This window comes from Oryctolagus cuniculus, chromosome 8 (genome assembly GCF_051225735.1).
Source record: "Oryctolagus cuniculus isolate XC-2025 breed Fujian yellow rabbit chromosome 8, ASM5122573v1, whole genome shotgun sequence".
NCBI lineage: Eukaryota > Metazoa > Chordata > Mammalia > Lagomorpha > Leporidae > Oryctolagus > Oryctolagus cuniculus.
The window spans coordinates 48486310-48510036 of record NC_142874.1 but is presented as its reverse complement, the minus strand read 5'-3'; the positions used below and the strand labels follow the sequence as shown (position 1 = coordinate 48510036).

Sequence of the window (23727 nt, the reverse complement as noted above, 5' to 3'; positions counted from 1 at the left end):
TCAAACCAATTCTTTCTATGGTATTTGGGCTCTGCCTCAAACTAATGTATAGGGAGGGAGTGACAGGGAGAGGAAAGATGCAACAACATAAGTCATAAGTGGGTAATTATTTTAACCAGGTGACAAGCACATGATTTCTAATTCTGCACATTTTAAAGTTTTGCATTATGGGTTTTTAAAAAATTGAGGTAGAAAAGCAACGATCCAGAAACTTGCTAGTTATTAGTTTTAACCTTTAGCTTCTCCTAAAACCTCTTTTTAAAAACTGCTAACAAGGCATGCAATCTCACACTTTTCACTCTCCATAGCTGCCCATGTTATGATAGGGGTAGTAAGAAAGAGCAGAGTTGGCCGGTGCCACGGCTAACTAGGCTAATCCTCTGCCTGCAGCACCGGCACCCCGTGTTCTAGTCCCTGTTGGGGCACCGGATTCTGTCCCAGTTGCTCCTCTTCCAGTCCAGTTCTCTGCTGTGGCCCCGGAAGGCAGTGGAGGATGGCCCAAGTGCTTGGGCCCTGCACCCACATGGGAGACCAGGAGGAAGCACCTGGCTCTTGGCTTTGGATTGGCGCAGCGCGCTGGCCGTGACGGCCATTTGGGGGTGAACCAACAGAAGGAAGACCTTTCTCTCTGTCTAACTCTGCCTGTCAAAAAAAAAAAAAAAGAGCAAAGTTGCCAGTAAATAGACATGAGGAAGAGAATTTGATGAAGAGAGAGACATCAACCTTCCTGGCACAGAGAATTCACTACATACATCTACAGACATCATGTTCTCTTGGTGCCTGGGCATAGAAATCAGCAATCCTGAATCTCACTGAAAGTCACATTAGAATACCAAGCTGTAGTTGTGGCTGCAGGTTAAGCCACCACCTGCAGTTCTGGCATTCCATGTGGGAGCCGGTTCGAGACTCAGCTGTTCCACTTCTGATCCAGCTACCTGCTAATTTGCCTGGGAAAGGAGTGGAGGATGGCCCAAGTGCTTGGGCCCCTGCATACACATGGGAGACTGGAAGAAGCTCCTGGCTCCTGGCTTCGGCCTGGACCAGACTCGACTGTTGCGGCCATTTGGGGAGTGAACCAGCAGATGGAAGACTTCTCCCTGTCTCTCTTCCTCTCTCTGTAACTCTGCCTTTCAAATAAATAAAAAATAAATCTTTCTTTAAAAAAAAAAAAAAAGAATGCCAAGCTGCAAACTGTCTACTCTCCTCCTTAGTTCTTGTGATCGCAATGAGCATGAAGATCGATAATGATGAACAGCAGGGAGTGGAGTGGATTTGTAAAGAAGGGAGAGAATCGGCTCCTCTTTTTTTTTCAGTACTAAATGCTGCTTCTCCCAGTTCATCCCCTTGGAAACCCACACCCTGGCACAGGAGACCACAGTGAGCTGAGGCGCTCGGGCATCCATTGGCAGCAGACAGGTGTGGAAAGGATGGATCACGGTACTGACTGAACTCAACACGCTCGGGATGCCCATCACAGTCACACTGTCTTAGGTGTAGCTAGCAAGTCTCAAACCCAGAAAATTCTGAACTTGATTTTGACCCTGAGCCAAGGTGCTGAACAGTCAGCTTCTATTAGGTCCTCTCATAGGAAACCTGAGAACTATACAAACACTCCACCACGTATGCAAAATTCTGGAGATACATGCCCACGGTCTCCACCCAAAAAGAAAAAAAGAAAAAAAAAAACCCACAAAGTAAAGAAGCAAATACAAATCAAAAAACAAATCTGGAGCTATGGGAATTCAGGTACTTGATGTAAATCTTTTTGAAATGTATCACCAATCATACCTCCAAACATAATCCACACACGACCTTGTGCATAGTTCCTTGTAAAACAGAAATCAGAAGACAGAGTTGGTGTTATTCTTTCGGTCCCTGATATCAGTTAACTTGAGCTAAAGAGGATTTCTTGGCATACAACAGCTTGATGCTATTCCACTTGAAGTAATGAGGTGAGAGGTAAAAAAGAAATCTATTTGTGGACAGGCTAATTGAGCAAGTTGGCTGTTCAAAGGGAAAATAAAAACACACCAAGGATTTTGCAGAACTGAAACCAACAATTGGTACCACGATTTCTGAACACTCTGCCATGCTCGCAGGAAGCATCTCTTCCTTTGCTTTGGGCAAAGGATCTGATGCAGACTTCTTCTCACTCGTAAGCTCCCAGCAAGAGGAAAATTTAATGATGGCTTCGCTTTCGCCAAATGGTTCAAAAATTTTTTCTCTGCTCTTCTATAATTATACTTCAGCTGCAGCCAAAGCAATTTAGGCTTGAGGCACATTTCGCTTCTTTGGGGCTAGTTCAAACCTTCTCTTACCTTTCCCAATGAACACCTGAAAGTGTAAAATAACATGGTCTCACAGCACACTTTTTGTTATATCTATATGACCACGTAGCTTTCAGGAGCCAGAAGAAATCTCGGTAGGACATGCTGCTGGGGTCTGGCCCAGATGCCTCTTAGCTTCCTGCACTAATGCACCCTCTGAGAGTGTTGGCTGCTCCCCTCTGCAGCAGCTCACCTGGGAGGCCACATACCCCCTGCAAGTGAATGACACGGGGGTACAAAAAATGACCCGCTTGCTTCTTGGCAGTGTTTGCTCTGCCCCAGAGCTCCCAAGAGGCAAGAGTGGAAGCAAGAACCCGGGTGAAATTACCTCTTAATGGCTCCTTTCCCCTCCCTCACCAGGCCCCTCTGACTGCATACCCTCAATAACGCACTCGCATGAGAATCCCCACCCCAGGGGCAGCTTCTAGAAAGCCTGACCTATGACACTTCAAACATACCATGGAAGCAAACTGAAATGACCATTTATTATGTTGAATCCATTTGGCATTAAATTTCTACCCATCTGCCAGTCCCATCAGTGTTTAGGCCCACGGGCACAAGCAGATACAAAGTGGCTCCAAAGAGTTCATGGAAAAGGAAATTTAAAGCTTTCTCCCATGGTAATCTGCAGATCATCTCCACAAGACCTGTTTTCCATCCATGTTGTTATACAGGGCGACAAGGCTAACCCCGAGCTCTGTCCCACTAGGGTGAGGTTCCTTTCTCTAAGACTGCATAGCCCAGTGAGAGGCAAGCTGGCTTCATTTTCATTCCTCTACGATATTTGATATTCCTAAATTCCAATGAAGCAAATTTTTTAAAACCTCAGGCTAAAGCTCAAATGAGAGGGGCCAGTGCTGTGGCATAGTAGGTTAAGCCTCCGCTGCAGCACAGACTTCCCATAAGGGCACCGGTTTGAGTCCTGGCTGCTCCACTTCTGACCCAGCTCCTGGTTAATGTGCCTGGGAAAGCAGCAGAGGATGTCCCAAATTCTTCGGCCCTTGCACCCATGTGGGAGACCCAGAAAAAGCTCCTGGCTCCTGGCTTTGGATCCACCCAGCTCCAGCCATTACAGCCATTTGGGAAGTGAACCGAACCAGCAGATGGAAGACCTCTCTCTGTGTCTCTCCCTTTGTCTGTATCTTTGCCTCTCAAATAAATAAATAAATAAACCCTTAAAAATTTAAAAATAAAGTTCAAATGAGTACTGTGCACATGATTGATGATGCTCTGAGGTCAATTCATAGCACACCAGAAAGAAAAGCATCACTTATCTTTTGTTTCAAAAAATTGTAACTGCAAACCCCATCACTGCTCTGGCCAGGAACAATCTTACGTGCTAGTCCTTTCTGCTCCTGCTGGCTCACCCTGTAAACTATCCCGAGCCAGTGAGGGCAACTGCAGGGTGGGGGAGGGGCCTTCAAAGGTGGAGGCATCATTTCCCGCAAGCTCCTTTTCTGCAGTGTTGGGTTTTGCCTGCTGGCTACTGCCTATGACAGCTCAGGCTGGGACAGCCTTCAGGGACTAGTGACCCTGGCTAGTCCTCTCTGCTGCTGACACTACACTGATGGGCAGCCCACATTAGTCGGCCCCCACAAGCTGGAAACTTTCCCCTACCACTGTGAATGATATTGATGCTCTGGCCGTGGCTTAAAGCATTATCCTTAACTCATGACTGCAGATAGGGAGATTATTGATGCCATAAACAGGAGTGTCAATTTGTAAAGTCAACAACAGGAGTCACTGTGCACTTACTCCTCATGTAGGATCTCTGTCCTTAATGTGCTGTACATTGAGATTTAATGCTATAACGAGTACTCAAACAGTATTTTTCACTTTATGTTTCTATGTGGGTGCAAACTGTTGAAATCTTTACTTAATGTATACTAAACTGATCTTCTGTATATATAGAAAATTGAAAATGAATCTTGATATGAATGCAAGGGGAGAAAGAGCGGGAAAGGGGAGGGTTGCAGGTGGGAGGGAAGTCATGGAGGGGGAAGCCAATGTAGTACATAAGCTGTACTTTGGAAATCTATATTCATTAAATAAAAGTTAAAAAAAATAAAATAAAAATAAAAAACAAAAAGCATTATCCTTGCTATCCTTGCCCTCTCAACAATGCTGTGAGGCAAAAAAAAAAAAAAAAAAAAAAAAAAAAAAGCTAGGGTATCCGTGGTGCCTAATTATCAGCTCACAGTTGTAAATCCTTGGTTGCAACAAGAGCCAAGGTACACCAATCAGGTGAGGCTGGCATGAGACAGAGCCCCAACTCTCAGCTTCAACTGTGCCACCCGTTTAAATTCCAAACTTCTGCAAAGATTGCAAAGATGATAATACTAGCTGCTACTTCACAAAATTATTGGTAAGCAGTAAAAAACAATCACATGGAAAATTCTCCCAGCAAGGACATCTCATGGATGTTTAATAAAATGTTGTTGGTTTTTTCCCCTTGTCCTATGTTTCTGTATTGTTTCCAGTAACTGAGAAGTTCTAGCACAAAACCTTGGTGAAGTGAATCCTTTGAACCAAAAGGGAGAATTGGCTTGTTAGGGCCTGGCGGACCCACAGGGCTCCTCTGAGGGCAGCCAGCACAAGGAGGCCTACCTGGTGGTTGTCCGGATGGTGTTCTCTTTCGTGTGATTGTGCTCTTTGCTCACTTTTTCTGTAAGGAAAGAGAATGAAACACAGTGAAACATATACCCTCTCTCAAGGAGTTCTCACTCAACTCTCATCTTTTAGACTGAAGCAGAAAAACCCTCAGCATCTCCTCTTTCTAATTTCTGATTTTTTTTTTTTTTTTTGGAAAATTTATTTATTTGAGAGAGACAGAAAAAGCTGGCAGCCACTGGTTCACTCCCCAAATGCCCACAATGCCTGGGGCTGAGTTAGGTCAAAGCCAGGAGCCAGGAACTCCATCCAGGTCTCCAAATGCGAGTGACAGAGACCCAAGTCCTCGCATCATCAGTGCTGGCTCTCAAGGTCAGCATTAGCAGGAAGTCAGAACTGGGAGCAGAGGTGGGATCCGAACTCAGGGACTGTGGGGCGTGATGTGGGAATTCTAATAAACGCCTTAATCTCTGGGTCAAATGCCCATTCCTGGCTTCTTTTATAAACAAGCAAATCTTTCCTGTCTTACTGTGAAAGATAATTGCCAAAAGCATGTAGATAACAGTCACAAAAATCTTTTATTAAAATCCAGTCAGGCCGGCGCCGCCGCTCAATAGGCTAATCCTCCACCTGCGGCGCCGGCACCCTGGGTTCTAGTCCCGGTTGGGGTGCTGGATTCTGTCCCGGTTGCCCCCCTTCCAGTCCAGCTCTCTGCTGTGGCCTGGGGAGGCAGTGGAGGATGGCCCAGGTCCTTGGGCCCTGAACCCGCGTGGGAGACCAGGAGGAAGCACCTGGCTCCTGGCTTCGGATCAGTGCGGTGCGCTGGCTGCAGCAGCCATTGGGGAGTGAACCAATGGAAAAAGGAGACCTTTCTCTCTGTCTCTCTCTCTCTCTCACTGTCCACTCTGCCTGTCAAAAAAAAAAAAAAAAATCCAAAGGGAATCAGTTAATAACAGTTCAAGTACGCTGCCTGACTTTTAACTTTCCGAGTTAATCAATTTTCAAGTAGGTACGCAGAGGCACGTGCAGAGACGGTCACTTCCGCTCTGTCTTTCCCCAGCTGAACACGTCTGCCATCCTCAGACTCAGCATGAAAGCTGCAGTGGTCACAACGGCTCCGCCTCTGACTCTGTGACAACCTTTAAGCATTCTGTGTTGCTGGGCCCCTCTGTGGGAGGGGACATGAAAAACAGCCATGAGAATTCTTGGTGCTGCAAGTCACTGAGTGCTTATTCTGATAAATGTCACAAGGGACACCAAATATTATTAGTCAAGAAGAAAACCCTCCCTTCCTGGGCCTTGAGGGCTGCATCTACCAGCTGTCAGAAATTATTTAATTAGCGCTCATGAACACAGAGGTTGAACTCTGGCCTTCCCAATCCAGTTCAAATGCGAGGACTCTCCCCTGACTATCATGGTTCTCAGTGGCTTCAGTACACAGAGAAAACCTGGCCAACTCTAGAAGGGTGTCAGATTTCAATGTGAGAGAGTAAAAAACTCCTAATATTGCATATTTTTGGGAAAATTTAAGCAAAGATTTACAATGTCTGTCCTATAATACTAGACTGAAGCTGCCACCTACCTGTTTGTGTGGACAGTCCCTTTGTGTCTACTTGACAATGACAATGAGCATGAGTTTGGATTCATGGCCAGGATCCTCTCAAAGAGCGGGAAATCGGGGCTAAATGACTTGTCTGAGCTCACCTAGGCAGTGCCAGGGCCAGGCTGAGCACTCTGAGACACAAAGTTTTTAGCTGATAGGAGACCACAGTAATGTACTGCTATAAAGACTGGAAAGAACCCGGGAGCTCTCACTTTTGTAAATTTTAACTCCTAAGTCATTATCAAAATGCTATTGTTTTTAGATACGCTGAAGCCTTGGGAAAAGAAAGCCCCTCACGTGTTTTGCAACTTGCAAAGATCTATGGGTCCTATCACGTTGACTGAATTAACAGTGTCTCCTATTGCAGAGATCTGCACAAATCCAGCCCGTGTTGGGAGACGCTGGAGGCCACCACTTTCCGCACCATCTGATAGATACACAGCTGTGGGGTCTCAATGAGTAGTTCAATACCGTGGTGGCACACAGTTCAGCTTTTCCTTTTCCTGATACTCTGGTAGGGTAGGAAGCAAGCGAACACTTACAAAATGAAGCACTGAATGGGTAAAATTGTTATCCATCACAAAACAGATTTTTCAGTCATTAGTGACAAACTTCACTGATGCATGAACTTTAATGGGTAGGTCAGCGCGTGCCTATAGACAGGTGTATGATGTTGATCAAAACCTGAACTTTGTACACACAATACATAATTCATCTCAGTCATGTCCAAAAAATAACAGCATGTGGTATGTGGCTTGTGAGTGAACGAACAGCTTAGGTACTAGCACCCTCAACTATTTTATCAAGACATTCCACTGGCTGATAATGACTGTACCATAGAATCCCAAGAACTCATAGTAAAAAAGCTGGTTTACAGAAAATGTTCTATTAGGCTATAGCTGGCAACAGTCCTCATACTTTTACCTTTTGCTGTTTCTTTCTTCGGGCAAGATACAGTATGAATAAAATCTCATTCATTCCAACCTCACTAAATTGGAATTCGTGGTAATTCAGTCACTGTTGGAGTAAACCGAACTTTATCTTTTGTACATTAGGGGAAAAAAGGCTATTAATCAGATCAACTGCCTAAACAAAATTAGGGGTGAAGTGTTTAGCACAGTCAACAGGGGTCATTTGCTCAGAATTGAACAGAGTTCTCATTTCACATCGTTCTTAACTATTTATTAAAGAAAGCTTGGCAGGGATTCTACTTGGCAGCACTTTATTAACTGTTAGTTTGGGTGGCGGTATGCATGTTGTAGTAATAAAATTGATTTCTGTCTGAAAAAAATCCTGTAATGTGGAGGTTTTTTTTTTTTAACAACCCTGCTGGAAAGCTTTCTGTTCCACGATTCCAGTCATTGGCATTTTCCGGCACATACACTCACCCGACAGTTGAAAGAGAAGCTCAGAAGCCATCTTCACAGAGATATCCTGGCTGAAGAGGTTTCTCTCGGGGGGTACCCTGCCCTCTGGCAACTTCTGCAAGGGCTCAGTTTTCTCTCGCCCGATTAAAGTGCTGTAGCCCACATTCCGGCTGGGTGATATTGACACATGCGAGTCCTGGATGTCCACCTCCATGGGTTCCTCTTTAATCTTCACCATCTGAGTTTCCTTGTAGCTTTCCGCTGTAAGCAGGTGCACGAGGGGAAACAAAAACACCAGAGTTTCTTAATTGTGAACCAAACCCAGTGTGGAATTCCAGATTGAGCTCTGAGGCTTGGGTCAGGGGACAGCTGGGCAGAGATGGTGCTCCGTGGCATGCTGGGACATTGCTGGAAAACTAATGGTTCAACCCATCTGGTTTCTTGCAAAGACAGGAAATGTCAGTTTTTCAGCCTGGAGAAGTGAAGCGGTTTGTCCAAGGTCATACAGATGGCAGTGGAGCCAGGCCTGGTCTCCTCACCTGAAACTTGGGCTTCCTGATCACTCCTGGCCACTGCCCTGTGCCCTTCTTCTCTGCCACACTGTGGTTCGCAAAGAACAGGATAAGCATCTGTCCTGAATTTATAACTGACTCGATTGAGTGAATCAAGTAAGAGCAAGCATATTCATATTATGATTTCATCCCTCTATTTTTATGACTCTGATCGTTTTTTTCTCACTTGGGTATCTGAATTAATAAAGAATAAATAGGGTCAATTCTACTGAGATATTTGCTCTTTGCTGGAAGCTCGTAACCGTCACCACCACCTCGGAAGCTGACCAGCCCAAGGATCCACACCTGGAAAACCAGCACCCTTACAGGCTGTGCTAACGGCCTGATGTACTGACTGCTCTTCTTTCACGTGTAGCTATCAGATGTTCTATCTTTTATCTGCGACACGCATTTGCTCTGTGAGGTCGGAATGTCTACAGCCATGTGTCCTCAGAGATAATGACAGGACAACTTTGAAACGAGGAGGGACAATTAGCCCAACCATTCATTTGAGCTACTTTAGGCCACATTACAAATCAATAAGCATTCATTCGTAACAACTGTGCACTCAGCACCCTAACTCCAACAACAGAAGTCCTTACTGGAGACGGGAAAAGACACAGACACAGTGGAAATGGCCTCGTGAAGACAGAGACTAGATTTATGCAACCGAGTGCCAGGGTCCACCAGAAACCTGCACAGGGAGCGAGATTCTCCCCTGGAGCTTTTGCTGGGAGCACAGCCCAGCCAACACCTTGAGTTGGGACTTCTGACTGCCTAAACCCTGAGAAAATAAGTAAACCACCAGGTGTGTGGCAATTGGTTACAGCAGACCAGGACACTTAGACGAAAGGACAGACGACAGAATGAAAAACCAGTAGGAAGCAGGTGCTGACCTGTGGGACAGCAAGCAGATGGGAAAGAGGAAACCTCACTGCTCTCAGGTAGGTGGTCAGAGAAACTACGCTTTCCCTGCAAAGGATGACACGGGTCAAAGTCAAATACACACGGATTTTGACTCACAGTAAAAAAGACAAGAGCATACTGAATTACATGATGAGAATTAAGACGGTGCTATCAATAAAGTGTTATGTGAGAGGAGTGCTAATTGTGCTTTTCCTTCCTGACAGACTACACATGCTTCTCAGGGAAAACTGCTTGCTTTCTGTCAGCAAAGGAATGGCAGGCAACTGTGATATTTAATTTGGATCACTCTCCCCTCCCCCAATTCATGCCAACCTGTTTCCTTCTCTGTGTGTCTGTAAAGCGGCTCATAAAAATCAAGTCCATTGATTCAATCAGTTTTATTTTAAAAAGAAAAGAAAGAAAGATATGAGAAGAACAGCAAGCCCTCCAAGGCCGAGCCTAGCCTCTCTGCCCCTCTTGCGGACCCAGGAGCTGGTGAGTTCCCGCTGGATCGCCCATGCACAGGGCAGTCACAACACACGTTTCCTTCTTCTTCCCCTAAATTTCGAGGATTTGGAAAACAAACAGTGGGGTCAGAGTCACAGGGATGTAATGATACCTGTGAACCTCGCTCTGGAAGTCATTCCAAGGCCTCAGGACTCACACAAAGTACTACTTGGACAAATACAGCAGAATTCACTTAGTTAAAAAAAAAAAAAAAAACCAACGAAATAACAAAGCCAGAATCTCCATCACTTAGCATCTTTCCTCCACCTCCCATTCCGTCCCCATTTCCCCAGGTTTGACCCCGGATTAACAACCACTTGGCTATTTACACCACTGAACTTAATGAAATTAGTTTTCAAAAGCTACTTGGGATCATTTCAAGTACGATTTGCAGGGAAGTGCTGCCTGCCCTTTCTTATGACAACTCTTGACCTTTCACAAATGCACAAAACACTGATCACTGATTAAAAACCTTTAGCATTCTTAATCTAGCTGATAGATTCCAGATGCACAGAGGAGAGTTTTTCAAACTGATGTCTCAATGGGCAAGTCAGACAAAACACAATCAATATTGTTATAGTCCTTTCCCTTTCATGCAATAGCACTGCTGCCAAGAGTTGTCTTGCCTTGAAAAAATGTTTATTTATTTACTTTTATTTGCAAAGCAAAGCAACAAAGAGAGAGACAGAGAGATCCATCTTTCATCTACTGGTTCACTTCCCAAAAGCCTGCAACAGGCAGGCAGTGCTGGACGAGGCTGAAGACAGGGGCCAAGAACTCCATCTGGGTCTCCCACGTGGGTGGCAGGCACCCAAGTACTTCATCTCAGGATGTGTATTAGCAGAAAGCTGAATCAGAAGCAGAGCAGCCAGGCGGGACTTGAACCAGGCACTCTGATAAGGAATGCGGGCATCCCAAATGGTGACGTCACCTCTGGGCCACAATGTCCATGCCACCTTTTTGAAAAAACAGGGTTTTTCAGCCTTGGCACAGCGGACATTTTGGCCCAGATAATCTTTGTCGTGGGAGGCTTTCCTAAGCACTGTAGGACGTTTAGCAACATCCTTGGTCTGGATACCACTGGCTCCTTCTTCCAGTTCTAACAACCAGAAATGACTTAGGAAGTTACCAGATTTTCTTTAGGGACTGGGTGGAGGGATAAAATCAGCCTGGTTGAAAACCACTGCCCTATGGCTTTTGTCACACTCTAGTTTTGGCTCCAAGAAAACGCGTAAGCAGCACCCAATATGAAAGGAAAAAGCCCCTGTAGGTTCCAGCCTGGGCTCACCCGACAATTAATCACCTTCTCAGCCAGGTGCCTGGAGAGGCTGGCCTGGGAACACAGGTTTCTGCCCCGTACCCACCTGGGCCCCAGGTCACCGCTCCTTTGGCCAGGTGTGCTCTGCAGTAACAATGCCTGAATCAATCAGTGCCTCCACCCTAGCTTTGGCTCCCACATGCAGGGTCATGCCAACACTTCCAGGACTTTACCCTTCCCCTACACACACACACACACACACACACACACACACTCCTTTTACAGTCGCTTCCTAAAGTCATAAGAAAAACATGAATTGATCCCATGTAGCCTCTACTGCTATTCCAAAAAAAGGGGGGGCACAAGGGCCCCGAGGAAGGCAATGTACTCTCAGTGGCTGACACTTGGGGGTAGTTGGTGGGGATTCACTACCGCAGTGCTTATCTGCATGCTATAATTTTCCTATGATAAATACGGCTATTTTGTCATTTAGGTACACTTCTAAGCAATGAAAAACAACTGGGTACACGGATAACAGGATGATAAAGTGCACCTTGTGACAGAGACGTGTGGGATGACATTTCCCCCTGGGAAGTGCTGACAATACCGTGGGGGCCTGGGAGCACTGGAAGTGTGGGCTGTGAAACCAGCAAGCGCTGTTAGAACTCCATTTGGCAACGGAAGGGGGAAGAGTAACCACAGTGTCTTTTCTGCCTTCATGAAAACAGCGCATATTAGCTAGCGAACCCTGCACGATTTCATTCATCAGTCATTCGGTCACTCTACAATCTTCTTTTTTTTTTTTTTTTTTTAACGTCTGCTGTGTACTAAGCACTGTGACAGATGGCATGTTAGATACTAAGATAAATAAGGCATGGTTCTTGCCCTCAAGCAGTTCAAATCCACATGAGTGATGACACAGACACAAACCTCACACGCATCCCTTCCTGGACTCCAGTGCAGCAAGAGGCATCAAGGGGCCCAGGAAGCATAGCATGAGGAGGAAGCGTGGTCTTCCTGGGTGCCCAGGGAGTATCAGCTGGCTGAGGCCAGGCGCTGTACCTTGAATATGCAGGACTCTCAGGGTGCAACCAAAGCAACTCTACTTTCGCCTCCTGTTGTCTCTTTGCATCTCTCCAGGGGAGGGCTCTTCCGTATCCCCGGGTGAAGTCTCAGGCAGGCCCATAAACCGGAAATGCTGAGGTCACACGGAGGGAGACCTACGGCCCTTTCAAGCAGCACAAGTCTCGACCCAGAACCAGAACGTGCAATCCTATGAGTTCTGCCGCAGTTCACTCTGCCTTCCAGCGCGGGTCCTTCCTCGCCTTAGAAGGGATCACAGGGTGCCAGAAGGGCTCGGAAAGACACTGGCTGCCCTTTCGGACCCTAGAGAAGGGTAGTGAGGGCGGGGAGAGGGCATTCACTGTTCAGAGAATGGTTTAGGGACGGGCATTTGGCACAGTGGGCAAGACACTGCTTGGGAGGCCTGCGTCCCGTATCAGTGCCTGGGTTTGAGTGCCCACTCCCCTCCCAATTCCAGTTTCCTGCTCCTGTGCAGACTGCAAGGCAGCAGGTGGAGGCTCAAGGATTTGGGTCCCTGCCATCTGCATGGGAGATCTGGATTGAGTTCCCTACTCGTGGCTTTGGCCTTGCCCAACCCTGGCTTTCGGAGGTGGAAGGACTTCTGGGGAGTGAAGCAGTGGATAACAGCTCTCTCTATGTCTGTCTGACTCTCATATCAATAACATAAATAAATTGTGCCAACTTATCCAAAAAGAGAGGGACAGAGAAACTGCCTGCTCTTTAGCCCAGCAGACGTTTCTCTCCTGGGATCTGCCCATCAGTGGGTGTTCAGAGGCCTTTAACTCTGAGGGGACTCCCCTCTCCCCTTCAGCTCCCTTTCCCTAGTCTGGGGCCATGGGGTCCTCCGCTGCCCTAGTGAGCCATCTGTGGACTGCCAGCTTTCTTTGTGCTGAGGCACCATCAGTCCTCCAGGCACCCCCACTGGACATCACTTAAGACAAATCCCATGCTCCCTTCTTGTGGGCATTTAGTCTGCATCTGGACCAAAGGAAGCCAGTTTTCTCTTCATTTGATCAAGAGGCCGATGTTAGATGGGACGCAATGTCATGGCAACTCTGTCTGTCCGGCTGCCACACCTGCTTGCTGGCCCCTTTAGACTTCTCAGGCCAATACCAGTCACCAGGCCAGGTGGCTCGCGACTGCAGAAAACACAGGACTAACTCCCCAGATGGTATCCCTTAAACTGAGCTCTTTAGTCCCCTCTGCCCCATGGCACAGGAATCACTGCCCAGTTTTCTGCAAAGAAACTCTGAAAATCTTCTCTGGTCTCAAAGCTTCAATAATCTCTCACCTTTATACTCTCAATTTGCCTGAGAAGTCCAAAAGTGTATTTTTAAAAAATTTATTGTGGGTGCCAGCGTGGCAGCATGGCAGGTAAAGCTGCCATCTGCGACACAAACATCCCATATGGGCATCAGTTCAAGGACTGGCAGCTCCACTTCCAATCCAGCTCCCTGATAATGAGCCTGGGAAAGCAGCGGAAGACGACCCAAGTGCGTGGATCCCTGCACCCATGAGGGAAAACTGAATGAAGCTCCTGGCTCCTGGCTCCTGGCTGCAGCCTCGCCCAGCCCCAGCTGTTGTTGGCCATTTGGGAAAAAGAACCAGTGGATGGAAGACCTCTCTCCTCTGTCTCTCTCCCTCTCTCTCTTTGTAACTCTGCCTTTCAAATAAAATACATCTCTTTAAAAACCTTTATCATGTATAATGTATTTAACACACACTTTACCACGTTAAACTGAAGGGATGATTCAGTGGCATCGAGTACGGTCACACATGGGGCGACCATCACTGTCCCCCATCTCCAGAACTCTTCCACCTTCCCAAAGGATACTCTGTACCCATGAAGCAGTGAGTCCCCATTCCACCACCACCCTCTCCGCAGGCATCCCTGCGTCAGCCCCCGCTTTCGGCTTTCTACCCGACTCCGCTTTGTGCCTCACTGCCAAGAGTCCAACACAGATGTCCTTGGCTTATGGAGGGGTTATGTTCTAATAAATAATGTCCCGATCGCTAAGTCGAAAATATCCTAAGTAAAAAATGTAATTAATCCACCTAATCTACTGAGCAGCACGGCTTAGCAGCAACAGCCCACTGCGGAGTCTCAGTCGCTTCCACTCAGAATCGCTGGGGAGGACTGCACCGTGTGCCGCTAGCCCGGACACCGACCCGATTCAAAGCCTGATATACGTTTTATACTCAACATGCATCACTTACACACCATTGTAAGGTCAAAACAATGTTAGTCAAACCATGGTCGGGGACCATCTGTAATCTGTTTTTTTTTTTTTTTTTTTTTTTTTAATTTTTCATGCAGTAACCTGGGTGCTGAAGTCAGATCTTCCAGGAACATACTAATTAAGAGTATCAGGTATATTCCAGAGAAACGAAATTGGAGAGGAGATAAGGGCAGGATATGGATGTCAGGTGCTGGGCTGGGGACCCGTGTGGAGAAGGGATTCGACTGCATTGCAGAAGGCCTCTCAGCAGCGCTGCTTTCACAGGAGGAAATGGAAGTGGGGCAAGCTGTTGGGAGTGTACTGTGGTGACCCAAGCCAGGGCTGCTGACAACCTGAACTGAAGCGGAGGAGTCCCAGGATATCCCAGGGGTTGAACGGGGAGGAATTGGGGCTGACTGACCCAGAGTCTGAATTAAGAAGGAAGAGATAGATGTGAGAGAAATTATGCATTAGTGGGGCCGGCATTCTGATGCAGGGGGTTAAGCCACTGCCTGCGATGCTGGCATCCCAGATTGGAGTGAAGGTTCAGGTTCCAGCTGCTTGGCTTCCAAACAAGCTCCTTGCTAACTGCCTGGACTATGGCAGAGGATGGCCCAAGTACTCGGGCCCCTGCCACCCACGTGGGAGACCTGGATAAAGCTCCTGGCTCCTGAAGTCAGCCTGGCCCAGCCCTAGCTATTATAGCCATTTGGGGAGTGAACCACTGGGTAGAAGATCTCCCTCCCTCTCTCTCTCTCTCTCTCTAACTCTCACTTTCAAATAAATAATAAAAATAGACCTGAAAAAAAAGAAAGTATGCATAAACCTTGTACCCAGACTAGATGAAGGCAGGTGATATGCTTTTTTTTTTAATTCTGTGATTTTAAGCCTCTAAGATTTGGAAGATGGCATTAAGAGGAGGAAGTGAAACAGAAGTGGAAGACTTTCTGTCCTGTGTTACCTGAGCACTTATGATTCCTGCCAGAAGTGGAGGTTGTGATGGTTCAGGGCATGAAGAGCAGAACACTGGTGACAGAGATGGAAAGTGTTGTATGGGTCCAGGGATGGAGTGAGGTCAGCAAGGGGGAGCGGGCAGAGACCAGCCGGTGGAGTGGAATGGTGGCTGCACACTTATACAGGAGGAAGAGGAAGAAAAGACAAGAAGCCAGAACAAGATGGGGATAGGCTGTGGTCCACCTGGTGCAGCAGCAAGGAGGTAGCAAGAGAAGGAGGGGCTCCTAGCTACCACGAGACCTTCCTGCTCCCTGCCTCAGGGCTGGTCGGAGGCCCCGCTGCATGTCTGCCCTGTTCCTGCATCAGGACAACATCCCGTAGGCAGTCAAGCCCCAGGGCCCCCGCCTCATCCCCTCCTGCGGCTTTACGTTCTAGATCGTGCAGCCCTCACTATTGCGTAATATCCTATACACTAGTACGTAATATCCTCAGCTGGCAGTCTGGAACAAGAAGGAGCTGAGAAGAGCCTCTAGAAGCAAGACCAAGTACGCCGTGCTGAAACCATTCACTTTCCAGGCTGCTATGCCTTTCAATCGGCTAAATTAAAAATCTTTCATCTCCAACTTGCCGGCCTCAAAGATACAAAGGTCTGGGTTGGGCATGAAAACCCCTTCCAGCCGGCGCCGCACCTCACTTGGCTAATTCTCTGCCTGCAGCACCAGTACCCCGGGTTCTAGTCCCAGTTGGGGCGCCAGCTTCTGTCCCGGTTGCCCCTCTTCCAGGCCAGCTCTCTGCTGTGGCCCGGGAGTGCAGTGGAGGATGGCCCAGGTGCTTGGGCCCTGCACCCCATGGGAGACCAGGAGAAGCACCTGGTTCCTGGCTTCAGATCAGCGCAGAACACCAGCCATAGCAGCTATTTGCGGGGTGAACCAACGGAGGGAAGACCTTTCTCTCTGGCTCTCTCTCTCACTGTCTAACTCTGCCTGTCAAAAAGAAAGAAAGAAAGAAAGAAAGAAAGAAAGAAAGAAAGAAAGAAAGAAAGAAAGAAAGAGAGAGAGAGAGAGAGAGAGAGAGAGAAAGAAAGAAAGAAAGAAAGAAAGAAAGAAAGAAAGAAAGAAAGAAAGAAAGAGAAAGAAAGAAAGAAAACTCCTTCCACATCTGAAACTGGATTCTTGCACGTGTGGAGCTCAATGAGACTTAATACTTGGCGAACAGCAATGCAGGCCAAGAGGACCAAGTGAAGTGAAACAGGGACCAGGAACGAGACGACATGAACGAGAACATTCCTGTCTGGGGCCCGGCACCTGCTGGCATCCAACAAAGGCAAGCTGTTTTCTCCTTTTGCTTTCTCTTCTTGCCCTGGCCAAAACCAAAAAATGGGATGAAGACTTAGGCTGGATTTTCTTGACCACATGGAGAACAATTAGGCTCTGGACCTGCTCGAGCAGAACCAAGGATGGAGATGGATGTGGACGTGGCACCCCGCAGGGCTCTGCTACGTGAGGCAGAGAAGCAGCATGGGAGCAGAGCGGCTGTGGGCTACACGATCATGGCTCACCCCTCACTGGCCGAAGTCCCAGTGAGATGGGGACCCATGTATGTCCATGCCTGTTGGGAGAACTGAGAACCGGGTGCTTACGATGTTCAGTGTTACTCTCCCTTTCCACCCCTCCCCTCCCTCTGCAGGGCAGTGGCACATGTGCAGGGAGACAGGTAGTACACTCTTTAAAGGACTGGACTGTTATAAGCTGCTTCTCCATGGGAAGCCTCTTCAATTCCATTTTTCTCTACAGTGAGGCACTTGATTCATTCCCATAATGGCCAAAATACAGTGTCCTGAGCAGGGGAAAGCTCCCTATTCCTGCTCTGAGGAATGGAATCCAAGGCTGGGGGGTGGGGGCACACCCTAGAGACAGGTAATGCAAGCTCTGCCCAGAGCCCTACCCTTCCACCTGGACATACTGATCCTCTGTTCCTGGGGGGATCAGGAGGAAACTCTCTCCGTAAAAGGAAACAGTGACGTGGTAGATCTTTCTTTAGCTCTCCAAAATGTTCAAGAGCCTTCAAGTATACTAGGTTGCAACAGAAAAGCCATGCAATGACCTGCAGGACACACACACACACACACACACACACACATGTCACCCAGGACAGCGCAGGGCTAACTGAGCAAACCATGAGGCCAAGTCAATTGCTATGAGGAAGACAGTCAAAGATCTGTGTCAAATTAAACCATAATCAATTACCCCATTAATTAAATTACATACTCTTTCCTGGGTGGTGACGCTGATCTTAGTAACCTAAACATTAGGACAATTTTGTTTAAAACGATAAGAGTAGATCTTTTTGTATGCCCCTACCCTTCCTTCCTGCTCTAGCCACATTTTTAATTCCTAAAATAATTACAAAGATATTTTATGAGAATAGATTTCTTGAAAAAATTTTTTTTTTTTGACAGGCAGAGTGGACAGTGAGAGAGAGAGACAGAGAGAAAAGGTCTTCCTTTGCCATTGGTTCACCCTCCAATGGCCGCTGCGGCTGGTGCGCTGCGGCCGGCGCACTGCGCTGATCCGATGGCAGGAGCCAGGTGCTTCTCCTGGTCTCCCATGGGGTGCAGGGCCCAAGCACTTGGGCCATCCTCCACTGCACTCCCTGGCCACAGCAGAGAGCTGGCCTGGAAGAGGAGCAACCGGGACAGAATCCGGTGCCCTGACCAGGACTAGAACCCGGTGTGCCGGCGCCGCAAGGCGGAGGATTAGCCTAGTGAGCCGCGGCGCCGGCCAGATTTCTTGAATTTGATCATCACAATCACAAGTTAACTAGCTGTGCTTCCTCTCTATCGGTACGCTTTCTGGCAGTGTAGGAAAGAAAATGAACAGGTGTCTGAAGAATTCTGGATTAAGCAGACAGAAGTAAGCAGGAAATCAACCAAGAATCAATCAATCAAAAAAAAAAAAAAAGACACAATGAGAAGCACCAGGCGTTCTATTTTACTACTTATTCTGAATTTGCAACAAACAAATGTGCCTGAAAAAATATGAGCTCAAACTTTAAAGCATCAAAGAGTTAGTGAAACCTGGAAGTTCTCTGACAGGCATAGAGACAACAACATTTTCTCCCACAAGAAGCACTTGTGGTTTATTCTCACGTCGTTTTTTCAATTAGTCTCCATGTCTCCTGTATCACAATCAGTGTGACGGCTGCTTGTCTGAACTGACTCCATCAGTACTCATGACTTTTTCCAACTGGCCGCCAACCTAGGCCCACATCTGTAGGACAGGTTTGTGGCTTGATTCTGGAGGCCACAGACCGAAGTCTGTCTATCACAACATACCCTGCATTCAACTTCACTTTTGCCCAAACAGAAATCAAGAAACAAAATCTCTCTCTTTTCTTTAAAGATTTATTGATTGATTTGAAAGTCAGAGAGAGAGAGAGGAAGAGAGAGATCTTCCATCTGCTGGTTTATTCCCCAGATGGCTACAAACAGCCCATGTTGGGCCAGGCGGAAGCCAGGAGCCAAGAGCTTCATCCAGGTCTCCTACATGCAGAGCACAGTCCCAAACACTTGGGCCATTTTCCACTGCTTTTCCCAGGCCATTAGCAGAGAGCTGGTTAAGAAGTGGAACAACCAGGACACAAGCCGATGGTACCCATATTGGATGCTGACACCACAGGCAGCGGCATTACCCACTATGCCACAAGGCTGGCCCCCAAAATAAAACCTTCAGTCACTGGACATTCAGTGAGATGAGCCTTGCCAACCAATCATGGTGCGGGGTAGGGGGAATCGAGGGACATGGTGGGGCCAGGTCATTACTGAATTCTGAGCATCCTCGTGCTAATGTCAAACCTCTCCCAATCATCTTGTTTTCTTTTCATTTAATGACTTCACCAGAAATTAGCTAAAGAGGGGCATTTAAACTGTACATGTGTCATTTGATAATATTCCAAATTATCTCATTTTAAAAAAATTAACCTATTTTTCATCTAATGTCCAAGCATAGACTTTCCTTGTCTCATATTAAAAAGGCAAAAAAGAAAAAAAAGAGGGGAGGGTCAATTCATGTATCTGATCTAACCTGAAAGCTGTTTAACATTATTATCCTTTGCCATTTAATAAATCTAAGTCCTGTCCACCCTCATCTGTTGTGATTAATAGGCCTTTCTATTTCCTTCCATGAAAAAAAAGTGCTGGTGTGTGTGTATAAGTGTATGTGTGTCGGTTTTAAGCAGAATTTCCTGAAAGACTCAGTAGAATTCCTGTTGTTCTAAAAAATGACCAAAAGCAAGGGCAACCCCCTTGTCCAGCAGCAAGGTTATCACTGCTTTATGCACAGAGTTCAGAGAAGGATGGAGGGATCTCTTAGAGCCCACAGACAGGAAGCAGCAAATGAGGCCTTCTTTCTTTCTGTTTTTTAAGATTTATTTTTATTTATTTGAAAGAGTTACAGAGAGAGAAAGAGAAAGAGAGACAGAGAGGTCTTCCATCTGCTGGTCACTCCCCAAATGGCCACAACGGCTGGAGCTGTGCCGATCCGAAGCCAGGAGCCAAGAGCTTCTGCCAGGTCTCCCATGTGGATGCAGGGGCCCAAGGACTTGGGCCATCTTCTACTGCTCTCCCAGGCCATAGCAGAGAGCTGGATTGGAAGAGGAGCAGCCGGGACTAGAACCCGGGAATATGGGATGCCAGCACTTCAGGCCAGGGCTTTAGCCTGCTGCACCACAGTGCCAGCCCCAGTTTTCTTTCAATAACTTGGAGTTTTTCCAAACACCCAAGTATTTTCCACTTCCAGGTGGCCAAAGGGCTTTAGAATAGGCAGACTTGTTTACAGCGCTTTCTCTTAGGTGGTGCTGAACATGGCTAATATTTACTAATGCATACTCACCTACCAACACAACTGCCAACATACATAATAATGACTCATGTCTCAAGGATGCATCTCTGTTGAGAAGCCCAACTGTGTCACTCCTGTGGGTCAGTGTCTTCAGCAGGCAGGGAAGGGCTGGGAATTCACATGGTGCACAGCACAGCACTCCATCACAACAGAAATGGTAGCCCAGACAACAAGAGGTGGGGTAGGAAGAGAATGTGGTCTCCATCCAGGTGAGGCCATTCTCTTGTTTGCCTATGTATCTTTCTAAAATTCTTTATTTTTTATTTGAAAGGCACAGAGACAGAATGTGATATAGATAGAGAGAGAGAGTTCTCCCATCGCATGGTTCAGTCCCCAAATGGTTGCAACAGCCATAGCTGGATCAGGCTGAAGCCCAGACTCAGGAACTCTATTTGGGCCTCCAAACCTGGTTGGCAGGGGCCCACGCACCTGAGCCACCATCTCTGCTGCATCCCAAGCTGTGCATTAGCAGGAAACTGGAACAGGGAGTGCAGCTGGGACTCAAATTCAGGCTCTCCAACATGAAATGCAGGAATTCCAAGGGGTAACTACTGTGCCAGGCACCTGACTCTCATCTTCGCACTCTGAATGTCCAAAACAGGGCTTGGAAGATAGTTGCAGTCCAACAAATACATGTTGAAGGAATGAATAAGTGAAATAAAATGACAAAGAAAGAGTTCCCTAAGAAGCAATGGAAGAGAAGACGAGAAGTAGAGGAAACTCACATACAGGGTTCATGTAAACCCCAAGGAATCTTTACCACTTTTGCCAGAGAGCCAAGCCCGAGGATGAGGTGTGTGTCTAGGAGAGGCCCTGACTGGGGGCAGGCACTCGGGATGGACACTGTTCCCTCCAGGCTCTCAAGTCTCCCCCCACCCCCCCAGCGACTACTGATGACTACAGATGGATATCCTCAGAATGTCTTTTGGCCATGTTTGTCCTCCTTGTTTTCCAGATACTTTGAAATTCCAAACTGCTCACAAGGGGTGTAAGTGACTCACGGTAAAGTCCCTTCCTGTCTCTAGTTGCTGTGTCCTCTTAAGCGCAGGTGCTGAAGAGCAGCAACAAGTCCGCCAGCCTGGAGAGAGGAAGAGCAGGGGACCCTCCCTCTGGAAAATCTGACCTGAATAACTGAATGCTTGCTGTGACACGTAAGATTGAAACTTTAGCTCTGGCTGCTTCCTGAAAAGCTAAGCATCAGGTAGGAGGAATCTTCTGTCATGAATCAATTTGTTTTAGGAGAAAATGTTTTAAACAGTAGAAGGATGGGCTAAACCAGGTTACAAAAAGTGGTGAGGTTAGCACAGCGTATTGAAGGAGATAACCATTTGTCCTGGATAAGTTATCAGAGCCCCCAGTTTTCTTCCTTATTCCCCAACAGCTCTTACACAACAAGCACCAAAAGACCTCCCAATATGTTGCTAACTAAGCACTGATTAAATCCAAGCAGAGGGTTCGTGCACAGAGTGAGGCAGGTGCTTGCACTCCCACAACCAGTCCCACAAACCAGAGCAATTTCACTGTTAGTCATCAGGCTTTGGGCTCCACTGAAGGCCTTTTTCCTTCTTGGCTAGGGAGTTATTTGCTGCCTATGGCAAGGTAAGTGGACTACAGGAGCCTCTGTAAGGTGGTCCCTAGGAAGCCTTCGACTCCCAAATAGCAAAATGCATTCTAATAGTGAAAATACGGGAAATGCAGTGAGGGCACTTCAAAAAGTTTGTGGAGGGGCAGGTATTTGGTGCAACCATTAAGATGTTGCTTGGATACCTGTGTCCCATATCAGAGTCCCTGAATTCAAATCCCAGCTCCACTTCCAATCCAGCTTCCTGTTAATCTTCACCTTGCAAGCAGCAGGTGTTAGTTCAAGTACCTGAGTTCCTGTCACTGTGTGGAAGACATAGAATGAGTTCTCAGCTCCTGGCTTTTGCCTAGCCCAGCCCCTGCTATTGTGGGCTTCTGGGGGGCGAACTAGCAAATGGAAGATCTCTCTCCCTCTCTCTCTGTTTTTCAAGTAAGTGAAGTAACGTTCTGGAAGTTTGCAGAAAATTAAAAGCTAAGTTAGTTTTGGAGCCCAAATTTCTGACTTGCATATTTTTTCATAGCATGCATTTTCCATGAACATTCTGAAGACCCCTTGTGTATGTGTGGGGAAAGGGTGGGTTCCTGGAGGTAAGCATGCAGCTGTAGGAAGTAAGGAGGCACGCTGGTAGTCTTTAACAGTAACCCTCGCCGCCTGATTTCGTATGTACCTGGAAATGTGATGGGTCTCGCATATATTCTCTCACCTCCCCCACCAGCCCAGCTGTGGAGATAAAGTGCTACAAGCATACAGCCAGCCACAGGAGACCAGGAAATGTGCCTGGATCCAGCTGCGAGCCCATATTTAGAAACAAGGAAGTAAGGCAACTCCCAGCATAAACTCGGGGTGGTTTAAATGTGGGAAAAATATTCACATGGGTGGAGTAAACCGAATTATCAGGAGTGGGGACAGAGATGCCTTCAGAAAGAATCTAAGTCTCTGCACTTTCCAAAAGAGACAGCACCACTTTTAAGTCACTTGGCTTCCTATGAGCACTATGCAAGTCCTAAGCGGAAGGTAATTCTTTGTGTGAAGGTTTTCCATTCCTGGGCCCATATGGACGATGGAGACCAGTCCTGTCACTCTCAAACCAAGTGTTCCTTCCTGCACTCCTATACCACCCAGTGCAGCCCCTGCCCAGGGGGGTGGCTTGGCCACGTGGTACTGGACAGGCTTCGCAGCAGTGGGGGGTGCCTCCCCAGAGACAGGACTGCGATGTGATGCCAGCATGTACCCAGATGGGCAAGAACCGTTGGGTTTAATTATGCATGCTAATATTCCCCTTCTTTGACATGAATAAGGTAAAGGTGAAAGGTTAATACGGCGATGAGAAGGGAAACCGCTGTGGCATGAGAATGTTCTAGTTACCTCGTGGAGGAAAAGAATGCTCTTGCTCTGCCTCCCAAGACTATAATGGCAACATAAAGCCAAACAGGCTGCAGGGGGAATCATAAAGGTAGAACTGGAGCAGTGTAAAGTATGCAGCTCCTGCCTGGCAGGGAACGCACGTTCTCGGAGTGAGAAACCAGACGGAGGGGCTGGCTGCTGGCTCAAATATTTCATCCACACTGCAAGTGGATGCCTGAGAAAATCCAGCTCCCCTTTGGAGTTGTCATCCGCAAATGGTATTTGCTAATGGCCTGTGTGCAAGCTGTCTGTGCCACAGTTTGTGTCGCAGACAACGCCTGTAGTCACTTATACCAGAAAGAGAACACAACGCAGGAACCCAGGAGGAGGGCCCCCTGCCCCCTGCATCAAACATATCTCCTAGGGGTCAGGCCTCATTCCAGTGCTCAATATTAGGGAGGCAGATGTGGAGCCCTCCACCCCCTCCCAGCTCAAGGGTGCCCTACAGCCCTGCCTCA

General features: G+C 47.3%; 1 protein-coding gene across 7 annotated transcripts in view; it reads right to left on the bottom strand.

Annotated features, from left to right (window-relative positions):
• The window catches only part of ZNF827 (zinc finger protein 827), a 189356-nt gene that overhangs the window by 81910 nt on the left and 83719 nt on the right, over window positions 1-23727 (bottom strand). For all 7 annotated transcript variants that reach the window (XM_051820031.3, XM_051820032.3, XM_051820028.3 and 4 more), the window contains exons 6-7: window positions 7929-8168; window positions 4935-4992 (exon numbers count right to left, since the gene is read on the bottom strand). In XM_051820031.3, the coding sequence (XP_051675991.1) occupies window positions 4935-4992; window positions 7929-8168 (298 nt within the window). The remainder of the gene's footprint in view (window positions 1-4934; window positions 4993-7928; window positions 8169-23727) is intronic.